General features: G+C 35.6%; 1 protein-coding gene across 1 annotated transcript; it reads right to left on the bottom strand.

The window, feature by feature from the left end:
• Positions 1-6,330: 6,330 nt before the first annotated feature.
• Positions 6,331-20,348, bottom strand: LOC143560508 (homeobox protein knotted-1-like 6). The gene is made up of 5 exons (XM_077048798.1): positions 20,085-20,348; positions 19,863-19,985; positions 19,647-19,788; positions 6,996-7,234; positions 6,331-6,501 (listed from the first exon to the last, which is right to left on the bottom strand). Exons 1-5 carry the CDS (start codon positions 20,346-20,348, stop codon positions 6,343-6,345), a joined length of 927 nt encoding a protein of 308 aa, XP_076904913.1. The 3' UTR covers positions 6,331-6,342.
• Between the last annotated feature and the right edge of the window lie 393 nt (positions 20,349-20,741).

The raw sequence follows: 20,741 nt of genomic DNA on the forward strand, positions 1-20,741 counted from the left end.
ACAACATCCGATGCACTATCGAACCAGCACAATGAAGAACATCGGTTGCTGAGCTGCCGTGTGTCTCATGAATGCGAGTAAATCTATATTACTTATAATACATATTATATGGACAAAATGGTCTTTTTGCCCACAATAAGATGCCGCTAAAAATTATATTGTTATCGTCTGACAAACTTATACATTCAATCATTCCGTTACAGCTTATCCTTTTGTGAAAATTTCCACTAACACAGGACTCACAATCTCCCCTGCTATTCAATTGCCTCACCATCTTCCTTCACCTTCACTCTTAAACAAATAACCCTAAATAGATTTGTTGCTCTCAAACGCATAATCGGTGGCCGATCAAGGTGTGATTCATACTCCCGGATACGTTTCTCTGTAATTACAATTTTATGTTTACATATGTATGTTTGGTTAATGTTATGCGCAAATCGTGAAGCTCTGGAAGAGACCCTTCGAACAAATCAAACGATGAATACCAGTTGCTCGATCTTCTACTTTAACTATTCAATTTTGAATTGCTTCTTGTTTTGATACCAACTCCTTGTTTCTGTAGTCAAAATTACCATTTTTTTGCTTTTCTAACTCAAGGGTTAAGGTCAATTTTGAAAATTCTTTATTTAGTCACATGGTGTAATATGTACTTCACCTGTTTCTGAAATTGTTAGGCTGAGGGGTGTGGAGCGTGAGAAAGGGCGCAAGAGGACAGCCGCTCGCGCCCCGGGGCGCGAGCACCACACCACCGAGGCGCGAGAGGGGCGCGAGCGCGGAAAAAGAGGCAGGCGCCAGGGGTGTAGCGCTCGTGAACGGCATGGGAATGCGTAAATAGAGCCGTTGGGCTCTTTGTTTATTAAAAAAAAAAAATTCCGGCAGCCTGTAAAAAATTCCGGCAGCCTGAAAAAAATTCCGGCAGCCTGTAAAAAATTCCGGCAGCCGAATTTTTTTGTTTATTAAAAAAAGAAAAGAAATTGGATTCATTGGGTAATGGGTTTTGACCGGATTCGTTTTTGAAGACCCAGTTGTCGCGTTGGTAGCGTTCGATTGAGTGTTTCTCGGTGAAGGGAGAGTGTGAAGATGATGTGAAATTGATGGAATTTGGGGTTTTTGAAATGGGTAACTGGATATGGAGATGGGTGGAGTTTAGATGTGAGAGCCATTGGGTTGAATTGATTTGAGAAGAAAGAAGACACATTGATGATTTACGAGTTTTTATAATAATTCGTTTTTTTAATACATTTATAAAAAAATAAAAAAAAAAACCGCTCGCAGCCCCCTCTCGCGCCCCTCCACACCATGTCCCGGGGCGCGAGCACCACTACCAACACCCATCTTATCAAGTTTCTCTCTCTGCCACACGTCACAATATTATTGGCTGGCGCCCCCACTCGCGCCTCCTCTCGCGCCCCCCCCACACCCCTCAGCCTTAGCAATTTAAGATTGTTTTGCGCCATGCCTTCTACCTGTTTGATGTGATGCCTCAACTAATTGGTGTATCACTCACTTCAAATTGTTTCTTTATCTCAAGATAAAAAAATTTAATTTTGGTGTTTCATATACAATTGTATTGAAGCTTTTTAGTCAACTAATGCTTATACTTTCTGTAACACCACGAAAATACCCCATCTAAGTTTAGGCTAAAAATGATAATTCTGAAAATTAGAGGGTCAAAAATGAAAATTCTGATTTTTAAAGTTTAGCCCCTAACTAAACTTTTATCCTTCTTTGCACCCTCAACCAAAGCTTAAGGACTTTATTGCAAAATTTAAATATCAAAAATTCTTTCTTTCTTCCCTTCGTCAGCTGCGACACACACACTCAAACCCTTGCTTGCTCGTTAATTCACGGATTAACCGACGAAATTGATCATGCCAAATCAATTGCCAACCTAAAACACGCTCAACCGACACACAAATTATAGTAAACAACAACTAATTGACAGCTGATTTATTCAAGCAAAATCATCCCCAAAACACTATATAAACTCGGCCATATTTCAATTAAACTTGCACACTCAATCCTCTCACATCTCGACACTAAACCCTAACCTAATTGCAATTTACAAAGCCCTCAAGAACCTGTTTTGATATCAAGTTGCAACCGTAACGCTAAGTGGCCGTTTAACCTCAATTCGCTATCAACCCAGGTAATTGAAATATGCTAATAGCTCGTTTTAACTGATTAACAAAACACTAAATCAATTCAATCAAACATGGAACAATTAAACTAATTGAAAATTTAGGGTTTATGGGTTGGATATGAACGGTTAATTCAATATATATCTAATTGTGTTTGGTATGAATAACGAGTTAGACACATACACTGATGGCAGGTGCATGGATGGTTAAGACCTTGAACAGGCCTGGGCGCGAATTCGAACCCCCAGGCCCGGTTTTTGATTTTTTTTATTTCTTTTATTTTAATCATTTTATTTATAATATAATATTAAAATAACCTTATTTCGATAAAGCGCAACCTCGGAATGTTGTTTCTCTTGTCCTCAAACCTACGTTTTATACTAATTATAAATAAACATGTATATATATGTTTATGTATATATGTATATACAAGTATTCTTATAATAAATATGATATCAATTTTTTACCAATTAACGTTCAAATAATAATGTTTCTTCTAACTTTTTCCAATAATAGATACAACATTTCCTCAGAAAATTAATATTTATCCTATTCATCTATATATATATATGATATATAAATTTTTGATTTACATATATAAATTACAAGTTTACATATATGTAAAATTTATGTAATAACAAACTTTCATATGTGTAAAAGAACATTAGATATGTTTAAAAACTAATTTGTATAATTGTAATCATATATATTGATATAAAAAGTAATAAAACTGCACTCAAATAATAGTATCATACAAAAATTTTTATAAAAAAACGTTAGTTATTATAAGTTTCTTAGAGTTCTTTAATAATTTAAGAATTCTTTAATGATATTAATCTTATATACATATATATATATATATATGATTGGGTTCATTTCATAAGTGTTTTTAGTGCGAGAAGGCCAATCATAAGTTTTATTTTTAATTTTGAATTATTTAATTGTAGAAGTATATTAGTAAAAAGTTTAGAAGTTTCTTTTGGTAATTAATACTAATTAATGTTAAGTTACAAATGATTATACATTTGTTTTTATTTTTTAATTTGATTTTAATCTTTAAACAATTCATAAAACAAAACCATCATACTCATACTATAAAAAATATAAATATATTAATCATCACAAAAACAAATACCTACACAAATCATAATATTAACCTACACATACAAAAACTAGTTCATGTTATCACCTACACAGATCTCAATATTTATATACATGCACATAACTAGTTCATATTAACCTACAAAAATCACAATAATAACCTACATATACAAATTTACTTCATGTTATAGCCTACCAATTTGTATTTACCTACACATACCAGAATATTAACCTACACAAACAAACCTTGTTCATGATATCACATACAATTAATAGTATTAACCTAAACTTGTAAAATATTCGCAATGTAGGAACACATCATAATTTTTTATAATTTTAATTATAATCTATCTTTTATGTGTATGTAAATACGAGTTATGTGTAGATGAATATTATTTATATATAGATAAAAATAAAATAAACCAGCAAGCTGTGTAGGTGAATACGTTATATGTGTAGGCAAATATTAGTTATGTGTTGGTGAAAGATAAAAGAAACAAAATTGGTGTAGGAGAAAATAAGTTGTGCTAGTAAATACGAGTTATATTTTGATAAAAATAAAAATAACTAACAATTTGTATAATTGAATATGAGCTATGTGTAGATTATTATGTTAGTTGTGTAGTTGATCAATTTAATACAATTCACCTACATATACATTTTTTATATGTAGGTAATAGATAATTCAAATTTGTAACCTTCTACAAGAATTAATGTGGAGAATATTTTAGGAGTAATTAGATGAATTAATACATTGAACAAATCAGAGATAATCAACAGTTAGATAGATAGATATATGTTATATAATTAATTTTGATTATTTATTTATAATGTTCTTTTATTTATAAATGCGTATATAAAGATAAATATTACATAATGTTTATGAAATGCTTTCACATCAAAATATACATTTAGATAGATATTATATAAGGGATTACTTATTTCATTACCAAACATAAATACCAAATAATAATATTAATAGTAATAATAATAATAAGTAATAAATATATCGTATATAAACCATAATAATTATGATAATCAAACTAATAATATCCCATCAAATCTCAAATCCTTTATATGTCTTGTTAATTCTTTGTTTATTAATTAATACTATCGTTAACAATTAGGGCGTTTTTGTTGACGTATCTCGAGGAGAGCAATCGTCGTCATCTCAACTTTTATCATCACCTCATCACTCATTCCACTCGTTAAGGTAAGTAATTCACATCCCCTTTTTTACTGTTTTACATTTTGGGTGCGTTATGCATTCACAAGTTAGATAAGGTATCATTTTCACTACAATTCCACTATTTGCATAAATATGAAATTGCTCGATTAGTTGATACGTGTGAATTGTAACTATGTGTTTATTTTGAGTTATGGTCGTTGGTATCTCATCCTCATTATTATGATCATACGCCGCTGGAAGAACTCGACGTGTTGGGATGAGGGAAATGGCCTTTTATTTATTATTGTTATGCTAGTTGTGGTAATTCATGTTTATCGCAAGGAATTGTCATTTTCTATACTATTATATACAAAAATTGTGATTACTTGCTCAACTGTATATTGACAAGCCTATCTATTTTCACGCATGACGCAGGTAGCTTTATTAGATGAATCAAGTGTTGAAGCTTAGATGATACCTTAGGTTGCATGGCGAATAAAGATGGATTTTATTTTTAATTATTTAATTATGATGTATTTTCGTTAAGACAATATTTTGTTCTTGTGTACTTAAATGCTTTATGAAATAAATAATTTAGATATTGACACATGTAATTTACTTTAGTGTCTTTGAGCTATAATACAATTATGTCGTGCCCCCGCATGTTCCGCTGTAGGCTAATGTGTAACAGAGATAATATGGATAGTGAACGACTCCATAATCGGTAATAAAACATGAGATATAATAAATGAACCGATCCCACCCAAGGTGAGCTCCCCTTGGGTGGTTGATTACACCATGGAAAACACACATAAATATGACAACGAAGTCCTATTTATAGCAAAAACAATAATATTCTAGAAGCATTTTCCCAGTTGAAGCTAAACGCGTGCAACGAAGCTCTCGTCTCGGATCTGGAATTCACACCCACTTCAACAATTTGATTAACCTATATATATATATATATATATATATATAGGGGATGGATCATGCGAGAAGTGAAGTTATAGCGAGAAGTACATCAGGACCGTTAATTATGAAAATCAATGGTCACGATACACAATGGCAGTTTTGTAAATAAGTTGATGTTGTAACACTTTGTTTCTGGAGGAAAAGGGCAGGGGTGTCTTTTAGTTGAAGCTTAAAACAAGGGGTTCTTAATATAATCGCTGGTTATACTCGTGAACGGCTCCTCGAAACTCGTCCCGCGAAATCCTCCTAGAGTAAGGTATGTGATACACAGAATCGTGATGATTTTGGAAGAGTGATTCAGTTTGGCATACTATAAGAACCAATCGAATCACCAACATTGATACGAATTGTGTTTTTAGGGCGTAATTGCGGCTGGAGTGCTGAGCGATTAATTGAAGTGGTGTGCAAGAAATCGAAGGTATGTTTTGTAATTGGTGTTTTGTAGTGTGTAGTATAGTTCATTTCAAGGTTGAAAATTGATCGTTTGTTGAACTAATTGAGGTTTTTCTACGTCAAATGTAACGTCAAATCAGCGTCGGATAAGATTGGGTGTGTAGGTTACGGTGATGATAAGATTCATAAAACGGAGCTAAAAGGGAATGAGATATTGTGATTGGACCCGAAAGATGGATTTTAGTGGGTTTTTCCCTTAAAAGGCATTATTGGTGTTAACGTTAGTCTAAAAGTCTATAGTTGAGCTTAGAAGATGTTAACTTATGTAGATAATATAGTCACAACTTGAAGTAAGAACGTAAGTAGATAATATAATCAACGCAATATGAAATATGTCTATTTTAAGTTAGAATTAACTCAAATGCAATTAAGATTTACGTTTGAGGGCATTAATTACTTAATGGAAGTAACCTAAAAGTCATTTAATGTTATACGATTATTGATGATATTATATTAATTATACATGACACGACATGATTAACTCAAGAGAGATTGAGTCCACCTCTATTAATTGTTGACAAGAAACGACCCGCCCAAACTATCCATCACCGCAAACTGCATATTCTCTGATGGTTTCCAGTGACGTTTCCTTTGATTTATGAACCAATTATTTATCTGTTTTTGATCCAACCCCGTTGATTCCGCTAGTGCAATCTTGTCTGCTTCCTGCACAAGGTTTCAACGTGACAATTTAAAGGTCAAATTAGGTGTGTCACTTTTAACCAAAGTCCAAAACTTGACCCGAGAAAACCTAAGTCCTAGTAATTCAGGTTGGTTTTTGGTTCTAATTTTGGGGTTTCGTGTCAACCCAAATATTATTTACGTTTCAAAACCTAAAAATATGTTCTAATTAAAGAGTCTGGCCGTATTCCACCAATCGATCTGTATGGAAACCGGTAACCTATGCATTCCACTTATTTTATTTGATTTTTTAATACAATATTAGATTTTCTGTTTTAATTTTTCTAATTTTCTAGGTCAAATACCAGAACCGTGACATATTTCAGATCGGGTTTCTTGTATGAATAAAAATTCAAATCCAAGAAACCCGACCTGAAAAACCCAGAACCCGAATTTTCAACCGGAAGAACACCTCTAGGTCAAATTATAATAGAGGGTTAATCTACAAGATCTTGTATTTGGTTTATATATATACTTACAGTTGGATAAGGCCATCTATAGTGACTGTTCCACCAGTCAAGAAGAGCATGTCTTGCTTCTTTTGGTAGTTTTCCTTTCTTCTTTTTGTTTGAGAATTCATGCTTGAGAGAACTGATGTATTTACTGTATTTTCTTAGAAGCTTATCCTTGAGAGCTCTATCTTCATTTGTTGCCCAGCTCGATTTCATCACTTCTGACTCTAACTCCCTACTGCTTAAATCTTCTTCCACACTTTCATCTGCTAATTTTCACAAAATCATATATATACTGGTAGTTATCTTCAAATGAAAAGCATTATTAGGAAACTAAATGAGAAACATGATTGTTCCAAGGCTAGGATAAATGAAAAATATGACACAAACTCGAATGCAATACAAAAAATCGTGTCAAATATGTGAATATGCGCACGACATAAAAATTTGCTGGTCACACAAACACAACTCATTTAGCCCTCTTTTTTTACGTGTTTAAAATTTACAATTTTACAACCAAAAATGCAAATTTTACACGAGTTACAAAAAATATATCAGTCAATCTGCTAACCAACCAAGCTGACACAATCACGAAGCGTTTAGTTAAACAGGTTCTTTAATTAGAACATCTTCAACCGCTCGAAACTGTTGCTTTAAAGGAGCGAGGACTTTTTCATGGGTGGCGAAGGAAGGTTGAGATCAGAGAATTAAGATATTTTGATAAAGAAAATTGGAAATCATGTACTTCAAGTTATAACATGTTATAATGGTTATAGTAAATGCTAATATATTTTTTTAAGTTGTTTTACATGTAAGTTTTAAAGCTAATAAATGACATGGCATTTTAGATAGAATTCATAATATTTTCAAACAGCATCCCAATATTATATAATGATAATGAGCAAAAGGTTAGTAACATGAAATGTTACAAATTTTAGGTATTAATTTTAACAAAAATGTGAACAAAGTATCACTGAAATTTTAGTCTCACTAAAGTCGAAAGAGGTCTAGGATTTTACCTAAAGGTAGAAAAGATTGGGTAAATCACAAAACCCTATGGACTATTTGACACAGAAGAATATTGGACACTAGATTTTGACCTTTTATGACCTTATGGTTTCATAAAAAGTGTACTTGCTATCTAAACATTATTCGTTTATGCGTCGTTGAACAACGTTGCCTAATGGTTAAAACTTATTACTTCTCCTTAGAAAAAAAGCTGTCACTTAAAACGGTATGTAATAAAGTTTACAATGGTTAAGAACAATTATTGGTCTTTTTTATCAAATTAGCTTGTAATTCAGAAATGAAAACCAGTTTATGTCAACACTTTCTACTAGCAATAACAATAAATACACATGCAGCATACGTATGCATGCATAATAATACTTGTACTATAATGCAGAAACAATATAAAATAACCAATTTTACTAACCATTTTACTTGATAGTTTTTGATAAACCTAGTTATAAAATACTATCATCATTTATCAATACTTACACGAAAGTACAACCTAATCAAATTAAAGACGTCAAGTGGATCTATTTTCGTAAATGCTATGATTTTGGTTTTAAATTCGAAATCGTGTTTGGGTCTTAACAATAAACAAAGGTTTGGCCAGTCCTGAACCGAAAATGGCTTGGTGTTTGGGGTAGAATACCAAAAGTTGCGTCGCTAACTTGTTTAACCAATTAGATTTTAACAACTAATTACCTTAAAACTTGTTTATATGCTTGAGATGTGACCGTTGGACCTTTCACCTAGCAAGTAGGGTTGTTCGAATTTTATTATTGGATTTGGATTTGGATTTGAATTAGGATTCAAAAAGCCGATTAGATTTCAGTTTATCGAAATAATCCGAATTATGAGAAATACAACAAAAGTATATTAGCATAAACGAAATTATAGATACATACATATAATAATACTAGGTGGGTGTCCGAATGCAAACCCTGCGAATCACATAAAAATTAAGAGTGTTCATGGTTCGTTTTAAAGCGTTTAAACCTTTTAAACCGGTCAGTTTGGTTTCACGGTCGGGTTTTTTTTTTTTACTTTCACTCGGTTGATTGGTTTCAAAATTTTCAAACCGTAGCTAAAGGTTTGGTTCACGGATTATGCTGAAAACCGGCCATATGAAATCAGACCAAACTTAAATGTTGTATGTGTTTTAATCTCTTTTATTATTTAGTGTTTGACAAGTTTTGTTATGTATATTAGATATAGTTAAGATATAAATGAACAAAGCCTTTTTTAATACAAGTAAACATAAATATTACAACTTGAAATTAACCTAATTCTAGTATGATTTTTTATAATCTTCGTTTTTGTTATAATTTCGCATCCTAGGTGTTCCATTAATCTTTACTATTTATGTTGCTAAAATTATCATTTTTCCTATTTTGTTATATATAAGAGAGTTGGTAACGATTCGGTTTCAATTTTTAATGATTCAATTTTGGTTTGGACGACGAAAAATCGATACTAATGGTTGCGCTCACAAGTTTAACTTACAAACCATCAAAAACCGACATCGAGCACCCCTACGTAACTTATTAATTTTTTAAAAATTGAAAAAACTATAACAATATCATACTCAAATTAAAGAGAATAAAATACTTGACTTTATGGTGCGCTTTTTTTACAAAAATATTTGCGTACGAAGAAATTATGATCGTTTAAAAATCGTTGTGGGAAGTTAGTTTAAGATTAAAATAAAAAACATAATATGGTTAAAAATGAGGGGGAAAACTTGTAAATTAGGTGAATTGTGTTCAAAAGACAAGTTTATCTCTTTTTACACATGTACTTTATGCGTTAACATTTGTAAAACTCTTAAAATCAAGTGTGTTAATTTACCATTGTCTCATGTATTATATATAATATAGATACATGCGTGTCGAGAACTGCGAGAACCACATATTAGAGTTGTACTTTTTGCTGCGACACAAAAGACAACTATATAATCGCCTACTAATGATTGTCTCATTAAATCGTCAATGTACTAGGCACAAATGTTTATATGATTATCGCAGTTCTCAACATAAAATTGGTATCCAAAAAACGTGTCCTCATAAATGTGTATAGTAGTCTTAAGGAATAAATCCAATCAACTTTTAATATGGGAAATGTAATAAGCATTAGAGTAATTATTATCAGAGTATGGTTTTGAACTCATAATTATATTATTTTGCAAACACAAGCTAGCGACAAATGCATGTCCCCCCCCCCCTCTCCCAAATCGCCCAAGGGTCAGCGTTCATGGCAACATTGGGGCGATAAAGGGGCCAATTTCGCCCCACTACACACACCCTTACTGATCATCCATCTTTCAACCCCTACCAATTTGGTAGGGGTGGTTTAGCTGCACGGTAAACTCAAACCGTGGTGAGGGTACTTGAGTATGACCCTACCCCATAAGACGGGTCGCTATTGGCATCCAAGGGGCTTGGTTTGGGCGCCTTCGGGCTTGAACACCGCCGGGGGGGGGGGGGCTCAAGGGGGCAACCTCACTTTCTCGCCTCATGCACTTTCTCACACACACATACGTACGTACGTATGTATCTAATGGGACGGTAAAGGGGCTTTAAACCACAACGAGACGTTATAGAGAAGGGCTACGAAGCCTCGTTTCCTACGTGACGATGACGCGGAGTTTTTTTGTACCAGATCTCACCCTAGCTAAAATACATTTACACGTGAAAAATAAATTAAAATACAATATAAATACACGTAAGACTAGAAAAGATAAAAATCCAGGATGTCGTACAATATAATAGGGTTGAATGATTAATATGAAGGATGTGAAAACACCAAAGGTTGAATGGTGGATGGGGCCACACGTAAAATAAAACTGACAGGAAAAAGAAATGAAAGCAAAAAAATGATATGATAATACAAGGTTCGTTGTGTCGAATCGCAAGCACAGCCCAGAGAGTCTTCTTCTTTTAATCTGTACGAACTTCCAATATAATTTAAAGTAAGAAAGATAACCCGCAAAGCACGCACCTTTGACTAGCTACCTCGTTGGTCTGTTTCTGCTACCTTATATTTAAATAATGACTTAAACCCTCATATGAAGGACATGAAAAAGGTAGGGTTTTATAAGTAATTAAGGGAACACTGACAAAACACTTTTTCATGTTTTGAAAAAAAGTTTCATATTCACTTACTCCTCCTGGCTAGAGTTCATAATAAAAACTATTCCTATAGCTTTTGCCAGACTCAAATAGTGACTCATGTCCTCTCCCTCTTACCCGATTTTCTTTATTATATTATATCTTATAAAGCTATCTTTTTCTTATTTGGAATTGGATTATCTTTTGTGCTAAGTGTTTTTGTGTATTTCTTTGATGCAGAAGATATAATACTAGATGTGAAGATGATTATCAACTTCTAAGAGCATTCTTATCACACTTTCTATCTTCAAACCAAAAATTACACTAAAACTCATTTTATTTTCTCTCTTCATTTCAATTAAATAATATTTTTTATACTTTTTCTCTTTCCTTCACTCACAACCACTTTCAAAATGTAATAAAAAATTACATGGGATGAACAGCAACTTTTCAAATATACAGAAAAATCGCTACTTTTTCTAAAATATAAAAACTTTTCACTCACAACACCCTGAATCACTCTCTAAATTATAAAAACACCCCTCACATAATATGAGGGGTTGGATGAGAATGCTCTAAGTAATCTATTATTATTGTAGAGGTAAGATTATTGTTTGTTATTTTCCGTTGAATTGCAAATTCAGAATCACTCTAAATCTACTCTTAAATATTCATTTGTCCTCCGAGACGAGACAATAATACAATAACTCTAACTTGTGTCTAGAAATTGATATTAAAGTTAAGGTATAGCTTCAAATATATATATATATATATATATATATATATATATATATATATATAATACTACTAATTAATAGTTAAACTACGTTTGTAAACGAACCAAAAGTTCAATGAACAATTTATAGAATGTTTTGTTTTACTAGTTAAATGGACGAATATGAACGCTTGTCGCGTTCCTTTATGGTCATGAACATTTGTTCACTTAAAGTTACATTTGTTAACATATTTTATTTAAAAAATTGACCATTATAACTTAGTAAGTTTTAATAACTTTTCAGATCCACACATTGTTATTCACATAACTTTTAACTTGTTTTAGCACAGTTATGTTCTCTCATCCATGTTCAGTTACACTCATTCGTTTATATTGTTAACGAACTGACATATATGAACACAAACAAGACAACCTTTAAATGCTCATCCTCAATCGTTTATTCTGTAAATATTAAACAAACTAACACAAACACGCTCCGTTCATGTTCGCTTACAAGCCTGGTTAAAACTATGTATCATGTGTTAAGATACTATGGCTTGATACTAATAATAATATTTATTTATGGATAGACTACTTTTTTTTTGAAACGGCAAATTTCATTAAAACTAACTAGAAAAAAGCTAGAAACCGAACAAAAGAAAACAAAGCTTACAACATAAAATTACACCCCTTTCCACAATAAATTTTTGAAAAAAGAACGATTTTTTTATCTTAAGAAAACCCAACGATTTAATATCTTCCACAACTTTGGAGAAGCAAATTGTTTTATTTAGGGTCCTACTAAGGACACCTAGACACCCCTATACACCCTGTTTATGGCTATATGGGAGGCTATACGGGCCCTATACACCCCCTATATATAGCCGCATATGAGACGTATTGATGAGGGTTTTTTTTAGTAAAATGAGACAGTGTCCCTAGAATTCTCTTCATTTATTCATTTATTGATAGATATGCAAGTAGAAAAAGGAAAGCTCCAGATATTGGCCAAACCAATAAAAGATTTTTTGAAGTTCACTGTTCACTTGTACTAGCCATGTCATCACTCTTAAGTATCTACAGTAGTTATATTTTATTTTATATATTTTTGTGAGGATTCATGAAACAATTGATAGAAAAAGATTTTGCTTTTGGGTACAAGATCTTAGCATGATTAGACTTGTTATTTTTACTAAGGTTTCGCCATTTCTATGAGGAGAAAACAAAATGGTTCTGAGTTTGTTGCCCTATCTTTCCCATGCAACTGAAAAACAAGCAAAGTAATAAGAACACTACAATGGTGAAAGAACATGTGACCCTACTAGTGAAACATCTTTTTCTATCATAAATTTAGAAAACCAAAATGTCAAATTAGTTGTATGGATTATTTGTTTTATATAGTGGAGAAGAGAAGGACCAGTTGCAAAATTATTTAACCTCACTTTTTATTGCCCGCTTGCCTTCTGTTTCGATGTAATCCAATAAACAATCATATATTATAGAAGCAATTTGCTTATAAAATTTTTGGAAAGAATTTGTATTCATCTAGACGAAACGGCATGAAGCACGATATAAAAATATGTAAGTTTTGGGTTGTCAGATTAGTACATTAGTAAAACAAGTCAAGCAGTCAACCTATTTACGACTCATTTAACCCGCTTATTACAAACCCTTTGACATGTTAGCACGTCAACTTGTTTAGTTACACAAGTTAAATGGGTTGTATTAGGTTACACGATTTTATGAGTGTCCAGATTAAATCTGTTGAATTTTATTATTTCATACTCTTGTATTCTAAAAAATGTTCCTGAAACTTAACAACTGACTGAATAGTAAATATATTCAAGAAAAGTTTCCAATTTTATCAACTTTACCTTTGTTTCTCCATCTTTTTAACCACAAGTTATGCACAGGACAGGATGGAATATTAATGTTTTAAAATGGGTTAAATGGACATCTAGAACTGAAACTTTTTAGAGAAAGTGGTGAAATTGAATTTAAAGGAATATCAGGAACTTAACACAGATTATAAAAGCAACAGTTATTTTATATATCTTTTAATCAAAAACTACAAAACTTGCATGATAAAATTCTCAGATACTGTATTTATGTAATTAAATTTCATATATAAGACTAATTTCATTGTCAGTTGATGATTTGTACTTAACCTTAGGAATCAAACCTAACAAATAGTTAACTCTTTGATCATGCATAGGCATAGGCTCAAATGCCAGTACCAAGTTACACTATTACAGAATCACAAATTTCAAGTATAAATGAAGAGCACTTTAAAGGAAAAAAAGTAAAGATATATTTCTTAATGACATTAGAATAATTAAATATAATACAGATAGGTTGTTTAGTAAGATGTAATTACTTTTAACTAAATAATTCAAATTTTACAAAAAATTTTACTATGTGGCAATTTTTTTGGTAACAGGCCAGGTTTTTATCATCTCAAAATGACATCCAATAAACTTTCAAATCTAATAATATATCTTTTCGATATACTTCCACTCTTAACATTTTGACATCATATTTTAGAATTTTTTGGATACCAACAGAAGTTTTATCTCCAAATATTGGTGCATGTATATATATGATGCTTACTAAATTCCTGATACTTGTACAATCATACCTTTTCTTACACTTGCATAACTATGTGTACCAGTACAAACTACAAAGTGTGTGTCCAAACATTAGTATTTTGTGGGGAGTAAATGTTTTCTTATAAACCATATATGATATTTGTTGTTTATACTTTATAGACTATAACTTGATTGTACATTAGTTTTTTTCTTTTTTTTCACAGATTTCTTTATGACTGTTAATTTATATAGAATGCTATCCACTAATGTAGTTGAGTTATATTAACCTGTTTTTATAGTATTTTTTTTTTGTTAATATGTTAATACAGTTATCCTCATAAATTTTATCTCCAGTCTTTATTAATGTAGGGGTATGGTACTAAACCCGGTTTTACGACCCTAAATTTATTATGTTTGGCTTATTTTATTATATGGACTAATACAATGTTATTGGGCTGAGGGGGTTTTGTGGAGGTAACCATAACTGGGCTAGGCCCATTAGGGTATCATGATGGTGGCCATGAGGCTCTCTATATAAGGAGGTCTCCACCTCCTTATTAGGGGGTCATGCTCAATAAGAGCCACCACCACTTTTTTGTGTCTGTAAACAAGAGATCTTTGAGATTTCTTAGCAGTCACCTCCACACCCCCGAAAAACCATTGCAGGTCTCAAGCAACCGGAGAAGAAGATCAAGACGTGGTTCGTTCATCTCGAAAATCCGTGGAAACATCGTCATGGATCAGGTCAGATTCATTTCATGCTTCGACATTGGCGCCATCCGTGGGACGGCAACGAACTATCCTTCGATCTCCCTCTCGGTTGTCAGATCTCTCCCGGGAAAAACCCAGATCTGTAGGGGTATGGTACTAAACCCGGTTTTACGACCCTAAATTTATTATGTTTGGCTTATTTTATTATATGGACTAATACAATGTTATTGGGCTGAGGGGGTTTTGTGGAGGTAACCCTAACTGGGCTAGGCCATTAGGGTATCATGATGGTGGCCATGAGGCTCTCTATATAAGGAGGTCTCCACCTCCTTATTAGGGGGTCATGCTCAATAAGAGCCACCACCACTTTTTTGTGTCTGTAAACAAGAGATCTTTGAGATTTCTTAGCAGTCACCTCCACACCCCCGAAAAACCATTGCAGGTCTCAAGCAACTGGAGAAGAAGATCAAGACGTGGTTCGTTCATCTCGAAAATCCGTGGAAACATCGTCATGGATCAGGTCAGATTCATTTCATGCTTCGACATTGGCGCCATCCGTGGAACGGCAACGAACTACCCTTCGATCTCCCTCTCGGTTGTCAGATCTCTCCCGGGAAAAACCCAGATCTGGAAGTTTACAGAAAAAGGCTTCAAGGCTTGTTCTATTAAAGCTCAAAAAGATCCATAGATCTAAAAGAGGCTTCCAGATCTGTGCAAAAAGAAACTGCCTGATTCGAATGATCAGGTCTCCGGATCTGTGAAGGTTTTAAATCCGCTCCGGGCTTCAGATCTATCTAGATCTGATTTACAGATCTAGATCTAGATTACAGACCTGGATTTTAGGTTTAAAATTGCAGATCTAACTCTTAAATTGCAGATCCAAAAATTACCAGACTTCCGCCGCCATGTACGCGCGCCCGCGGATTCTCACTCCGCAGCAATGCATGTGCCGCCGCGGGAACCACCACGTGGTTTTCGCGCAAAAGACCTCCACCATGTGGGTTTTGCGCAGAAGACTGCCACCACGCATGCTCGCCAGCGGGTCACCATTCCGCCGACATGCGTGAGCGCCCGTGGAAACCACCGCGGAAACCACCATGTGGGTTTTGCGCAAGAGACCTCCGCCATGCACGCGCACTCGCGAGTCACCACTCCATCGCCGTGCATGCGCGCATCAGGCCTCGCGCCAAACTTAAAGGTTGGGAATCCTCATAATATCCCATATGGCTACGCGCCAAAATTAAAGGTTGGGAATCCTCATAATATCCCATATGGCTACGCGCCAAACTTAAAGGTTGGGAATCCTCATAATATCCCATATGGCTACGCGCCAAACTTAAAGGTTGGGAATCCTCATAATATCCCATATGGCTACGCGCCAAACTTAAAGGTTGGGAATCCTCATAATATCCCATATGGCTACGCGCCAAACTTAAAGGTTGGGAATCCTCATAATATCCCATATGGCTACGCGCCAAACTTAAAGGTTGGGAATCCTCAAAATATCCCATATGGCTACGCGCCAAACTTAAAGGTTGGGAATCCTCGTAATATCCCATATGGCTACGCGCCAAACTTAAAGGTTGGGAATCCTCATAATATCCCATATGGCTACGCGCCATACTTAAAGGTTGGGAATCCTCATAATATCCCAAATGGCAACACGCCATACTTAAAGGTTGGGAATCCTCATAATATCCCATATGGCTACGCGCCAAACTTAAAGGTTGGGAATCCTCATAAACCCATCAGGCCAAGCGCCAAACTTAAAGGTTGGGAATCCTCATAAACCCATACGGCTTCGCGCTGAATACAAGACCGAACGCGGCTCCGCTCCGTTCAACATGCACACCACCATGATGCTTGAGCGCAGTCGCATATCACATGCTCATGCACCACATATGCTCACGCATCACATATGCTTACGCATCACATGCTCTCACATATCACAGTCTATGCGCACGCGCACGCAACATCTGCGCATGGCGCATGACACAAAGTCTACGCGCACGCGCATGCAACATCTGCGCGTGGCGCATGACACAAAGTCTACGCGCACGCGCATGCAACATCTGCGCGTGGCGCGGGAAATAGTCTACGCGCACGCGCATGCAACATCTGCGCGTGGCGCGGGACATAGTCTACGCGCACGCGCATGCAACATCTGCGCGTGGCGCGGGACATAAAGTCTACGCGCACGCGCATGCAACATCTGCGCGTGGCGCATAGCACAAAGCCAGAGCCTATGCTCAAACGACATAACAAATGAGTAGTCTAATCCCAAATCAGGATAAGGACAACCTCATTTAGCAGCAATGAATAAGGGGACTGTCGTGGTACACCACCACCACGTTATCGCAATAGAAGACATCTGAATCTTAGGGCGGGAGCCTAATAATATCCCACATGGCCACGCGCCAGCTTCATTATTATAGCTCGTAAGCCGCAACTCGCGCAAGCTTCATCATTATTATAGCTCGTAAGCCGCAACTCGCGCAAGCTTCATTATTCTTATAGCTCGTAAGTCGCCTCACGCGCAAGCTTTATTATTCTTACAGCTCATAAGTCGCCTCGCGCGCAAGCTTCATTATTATTATAGCTCGTAAGCCGCAACACGCGTAAGCTTTATTATTCTTACAGCTCATAAGTCGCCTCGCGCGCAAGCTTCATTATTATAGCTCGTAAGCCGCAACTCGCGCAAGCTTCATTATTCTTATAGCTCGTAAGTCGCCTCATGCGCAAGCTTTATTATTCTTACGGCTAATAAGTCGCCTCGCGCGCAAGCTTCATTATTATTATAGCTCGTAAGCCGCAACTCGCGCAAGCCTTATTATTCTTATAGCTCGTAAGTCGCCTCACGCGCAGGCTTTATTATTCTTATAACTCGTAAGTCGCCTCGCGCGCAGTTTTTATTATTCTTATAGCTCGTAAGTCGCCTTACGCGCAGGCTTTATTATTCTTATAGATCCGTAAGTCGCCTCGCGCGCAGGCTTTATTATTCTCATAGATCCGTAAGTCGCCTGGCGCGCAGGCTTTATTATTCTTATAACTCGTAAGTCGCCTCGCGCGCAGTTTTTATTATTCTTATAGCTCGTAAGTCGCCTGACGCGCAGGCTTTATTATTCTTATAGATCCGTAAGTCGCCTCGCGCGCAGGCTTTATTATTCTCATAGATCCGTAAGTCGCCTGGCGCGCAGGCTTTATTATTCTTATAACTCGTAAGTCGCCTCGCGGGCAGTTTTTATTATTCTTATAGCTCGTAAGTCGCCTTACGCGCAGGCTTTATTATTCTTATAGATCCGTAAGTCGCCTCGCGCGCAAGCTTTATTATTCTCATAGATCCGTAAGTCGCCTGGCGCGCAGGCTTTATTATTCTCATAACTCGTAAGCTGCCTCGCGCGCAAGTTATGTTACATTATTATCGAGATGCGCGCTCCATCTCTTATCAGGCCTCGCACCACTATGATGCGTGCCATATCTTATTTATGACAGGGCACCATCATCATCATAAGGACCGCAACATGTCACCATCATGAGGAAAACCTCCCAAAACTCAAAGACAATAAAGACAAGGCCGAAGAAAAGGGAAAAAACCGCCTCATAGCCTAACACACCTCATAAAGTCCAGCGCTCCATCTTGACGCTTGCGCGCCCTGGAGCAACGCTGGACTTGGGGGGCTTGTAGGGGTATGGTACTAAACCCGGTTTTACGACCCTAAATTTATTATGTTTGGCTTATTTTATTATATGGACTAATACAATGTTATTGGGCTGAGGGGGTTTTGTGGAGGTAACTCTAACTGGGCTAGGCCAATTAGGGTATCATGATGGTGGCCATGAGGCTCTCTATATAGGAGGTCTCCACCTCCTTATTAGGGGGTCATGCTCAATAAGAGCCACCACCACTTTTTTGTGTCTGTAAACAAGAGATCTTTGAGATTTCTTAGCAGTCACCTCCACACCCCCGAAAAACCATTGCAGGTCTCAAGCAACCGGAGAAGAAGATCAAGACGTGGTTCGTTCATCTCGAAAATCCGTGGAAACATCGTCATGGATCAGGTCAGATTCATTTCATGCTTCGACAATTAACATATAGTATTTTATTCAGTAAATCCTTTAACATACATAAGAATACCAGAAAACATATCCAACCTTTTGCTATCTATTTGTGGTAATTCAGTCATGAATATTTTATTAGTTTTAACATAAAGTGATTTCTTTGTATTTCACTATTTTGCCAAGCATGTATCCATAAAAATATAAATTCAAAACAAATTAGGATTTCTAGGGTTCTAGTCTCCCTTGCAAAATAATTAAACTTTGTAATTGGTATGAAAAGATGCAAATCAGCAAAGCTAGGGTTTCTAAATCCCAATTCCCCTTCTCGCTGTTTTAAGGTCGCCAATTCAATTCCGCCACCACCACCGCAATCGCGATAAAATAAAATATATTATAAAAATAAAGATGACATCACTATAAATTAAGTTTTTATATAGAAGATGATGAAGATGTACGGACAGATAGTATAGAGAGAGAAAATAGAGACCTGTGTGGTAGGTTACAGAACCACCACCTCCTTTGCATAGATTGGTAAGTTGAGTTTGCATATTGTTCAAAAACATTGTTGCTTCATCGAACGGTCTAGCCAGATCCGATCTATACTTATCCAGCAAGTCACAGTAAGTTTCCTAAACACTCACAGAATTACACCAATCACCACCAAAAGCATGAATAACAAATTATACAAAACAGCTTCACGCACCATAAACTCATCAAGCTCCAGATCATCTCCTAAGCAAGAACACGCGCGGCTGGAGCTCCGACCGAAATCTTCGTCTCTGAAGATTTCGTCGAATAGATTCGCTATATCGGGTGGAGCTCCCACCTGATAATAAAAATTAGAAAACAGTCCTTTAACATCATCTGCCAAATATTTACCAAATTGCAAAATCGCACCACAAAGTAGTAGTAGTAGTAGTGGTACCTTTTGGCAAGCGATGTAGGCTTGAAGCAACCTAGGGTACATCGGATGCGAAATAATCTTCGCTCGATTCTTTCTTGATAACTCTTCATCAAGTTCTTCAGCCACTCTACTAATGTTGTTGTTATTATTATTATTATTACTACTAGTGGTTCGAATATTAATATTCAAACCACCAGAAGCAAACGCATGATGATACCTCTCTTCTCTATTCGCATCCGCGTCCGAAATTTGGTCGTGATTCATCAATTGGTACATGTTCTCCATCCGTGTGGACTAGTGACGCTAATATGATGATGTTGTAAATGGAGGGTGAAATTAGCGTACAAACAAGAAGAAGAAGAAAGTCATAGCAAAAGCAACAACAGCAGCAGCAGCACCTGAATGTCTGGTCTTATCTAACATCATCATGCCACCATTTTTTCATCTTCTTTCTCTTCTATCCTTCCTTTTATGGGATAGTTCACGCGCGAGTTACGAGCGTTGGTGTCCGAAATTGTAAAGCGGGGTTTGGGAAGTTGTGGTCCGTTGGATGTGCTTTGGATGTAGCCAATGGGAGGGAGAGGTTAGGGTCTGGATACCTTGTTTATTTATTGTAAAAGATAGTCTAGGAATCGTTCTAAGGTCATTTGATAGCTTATATATTATATTGTTGAAAAA

The sequence above is a fragment of the Bidens hawaiensis genome, unplaced genomic scaffold (genome assembly GCF_021521415.1).
Source record: "Bidens hawaiensis isolate Kalapana, Puna unplaced genomic scaffold, B.hawaiensis_p1.1 tig00020344_1, whole genome shotgun sequence".
NCBI lineage: Eukaryota > Viridiplantae > Streptophyta > Magnoliopsida > Asterales > Asteraceae > Bidens > Bidens hawaiensis.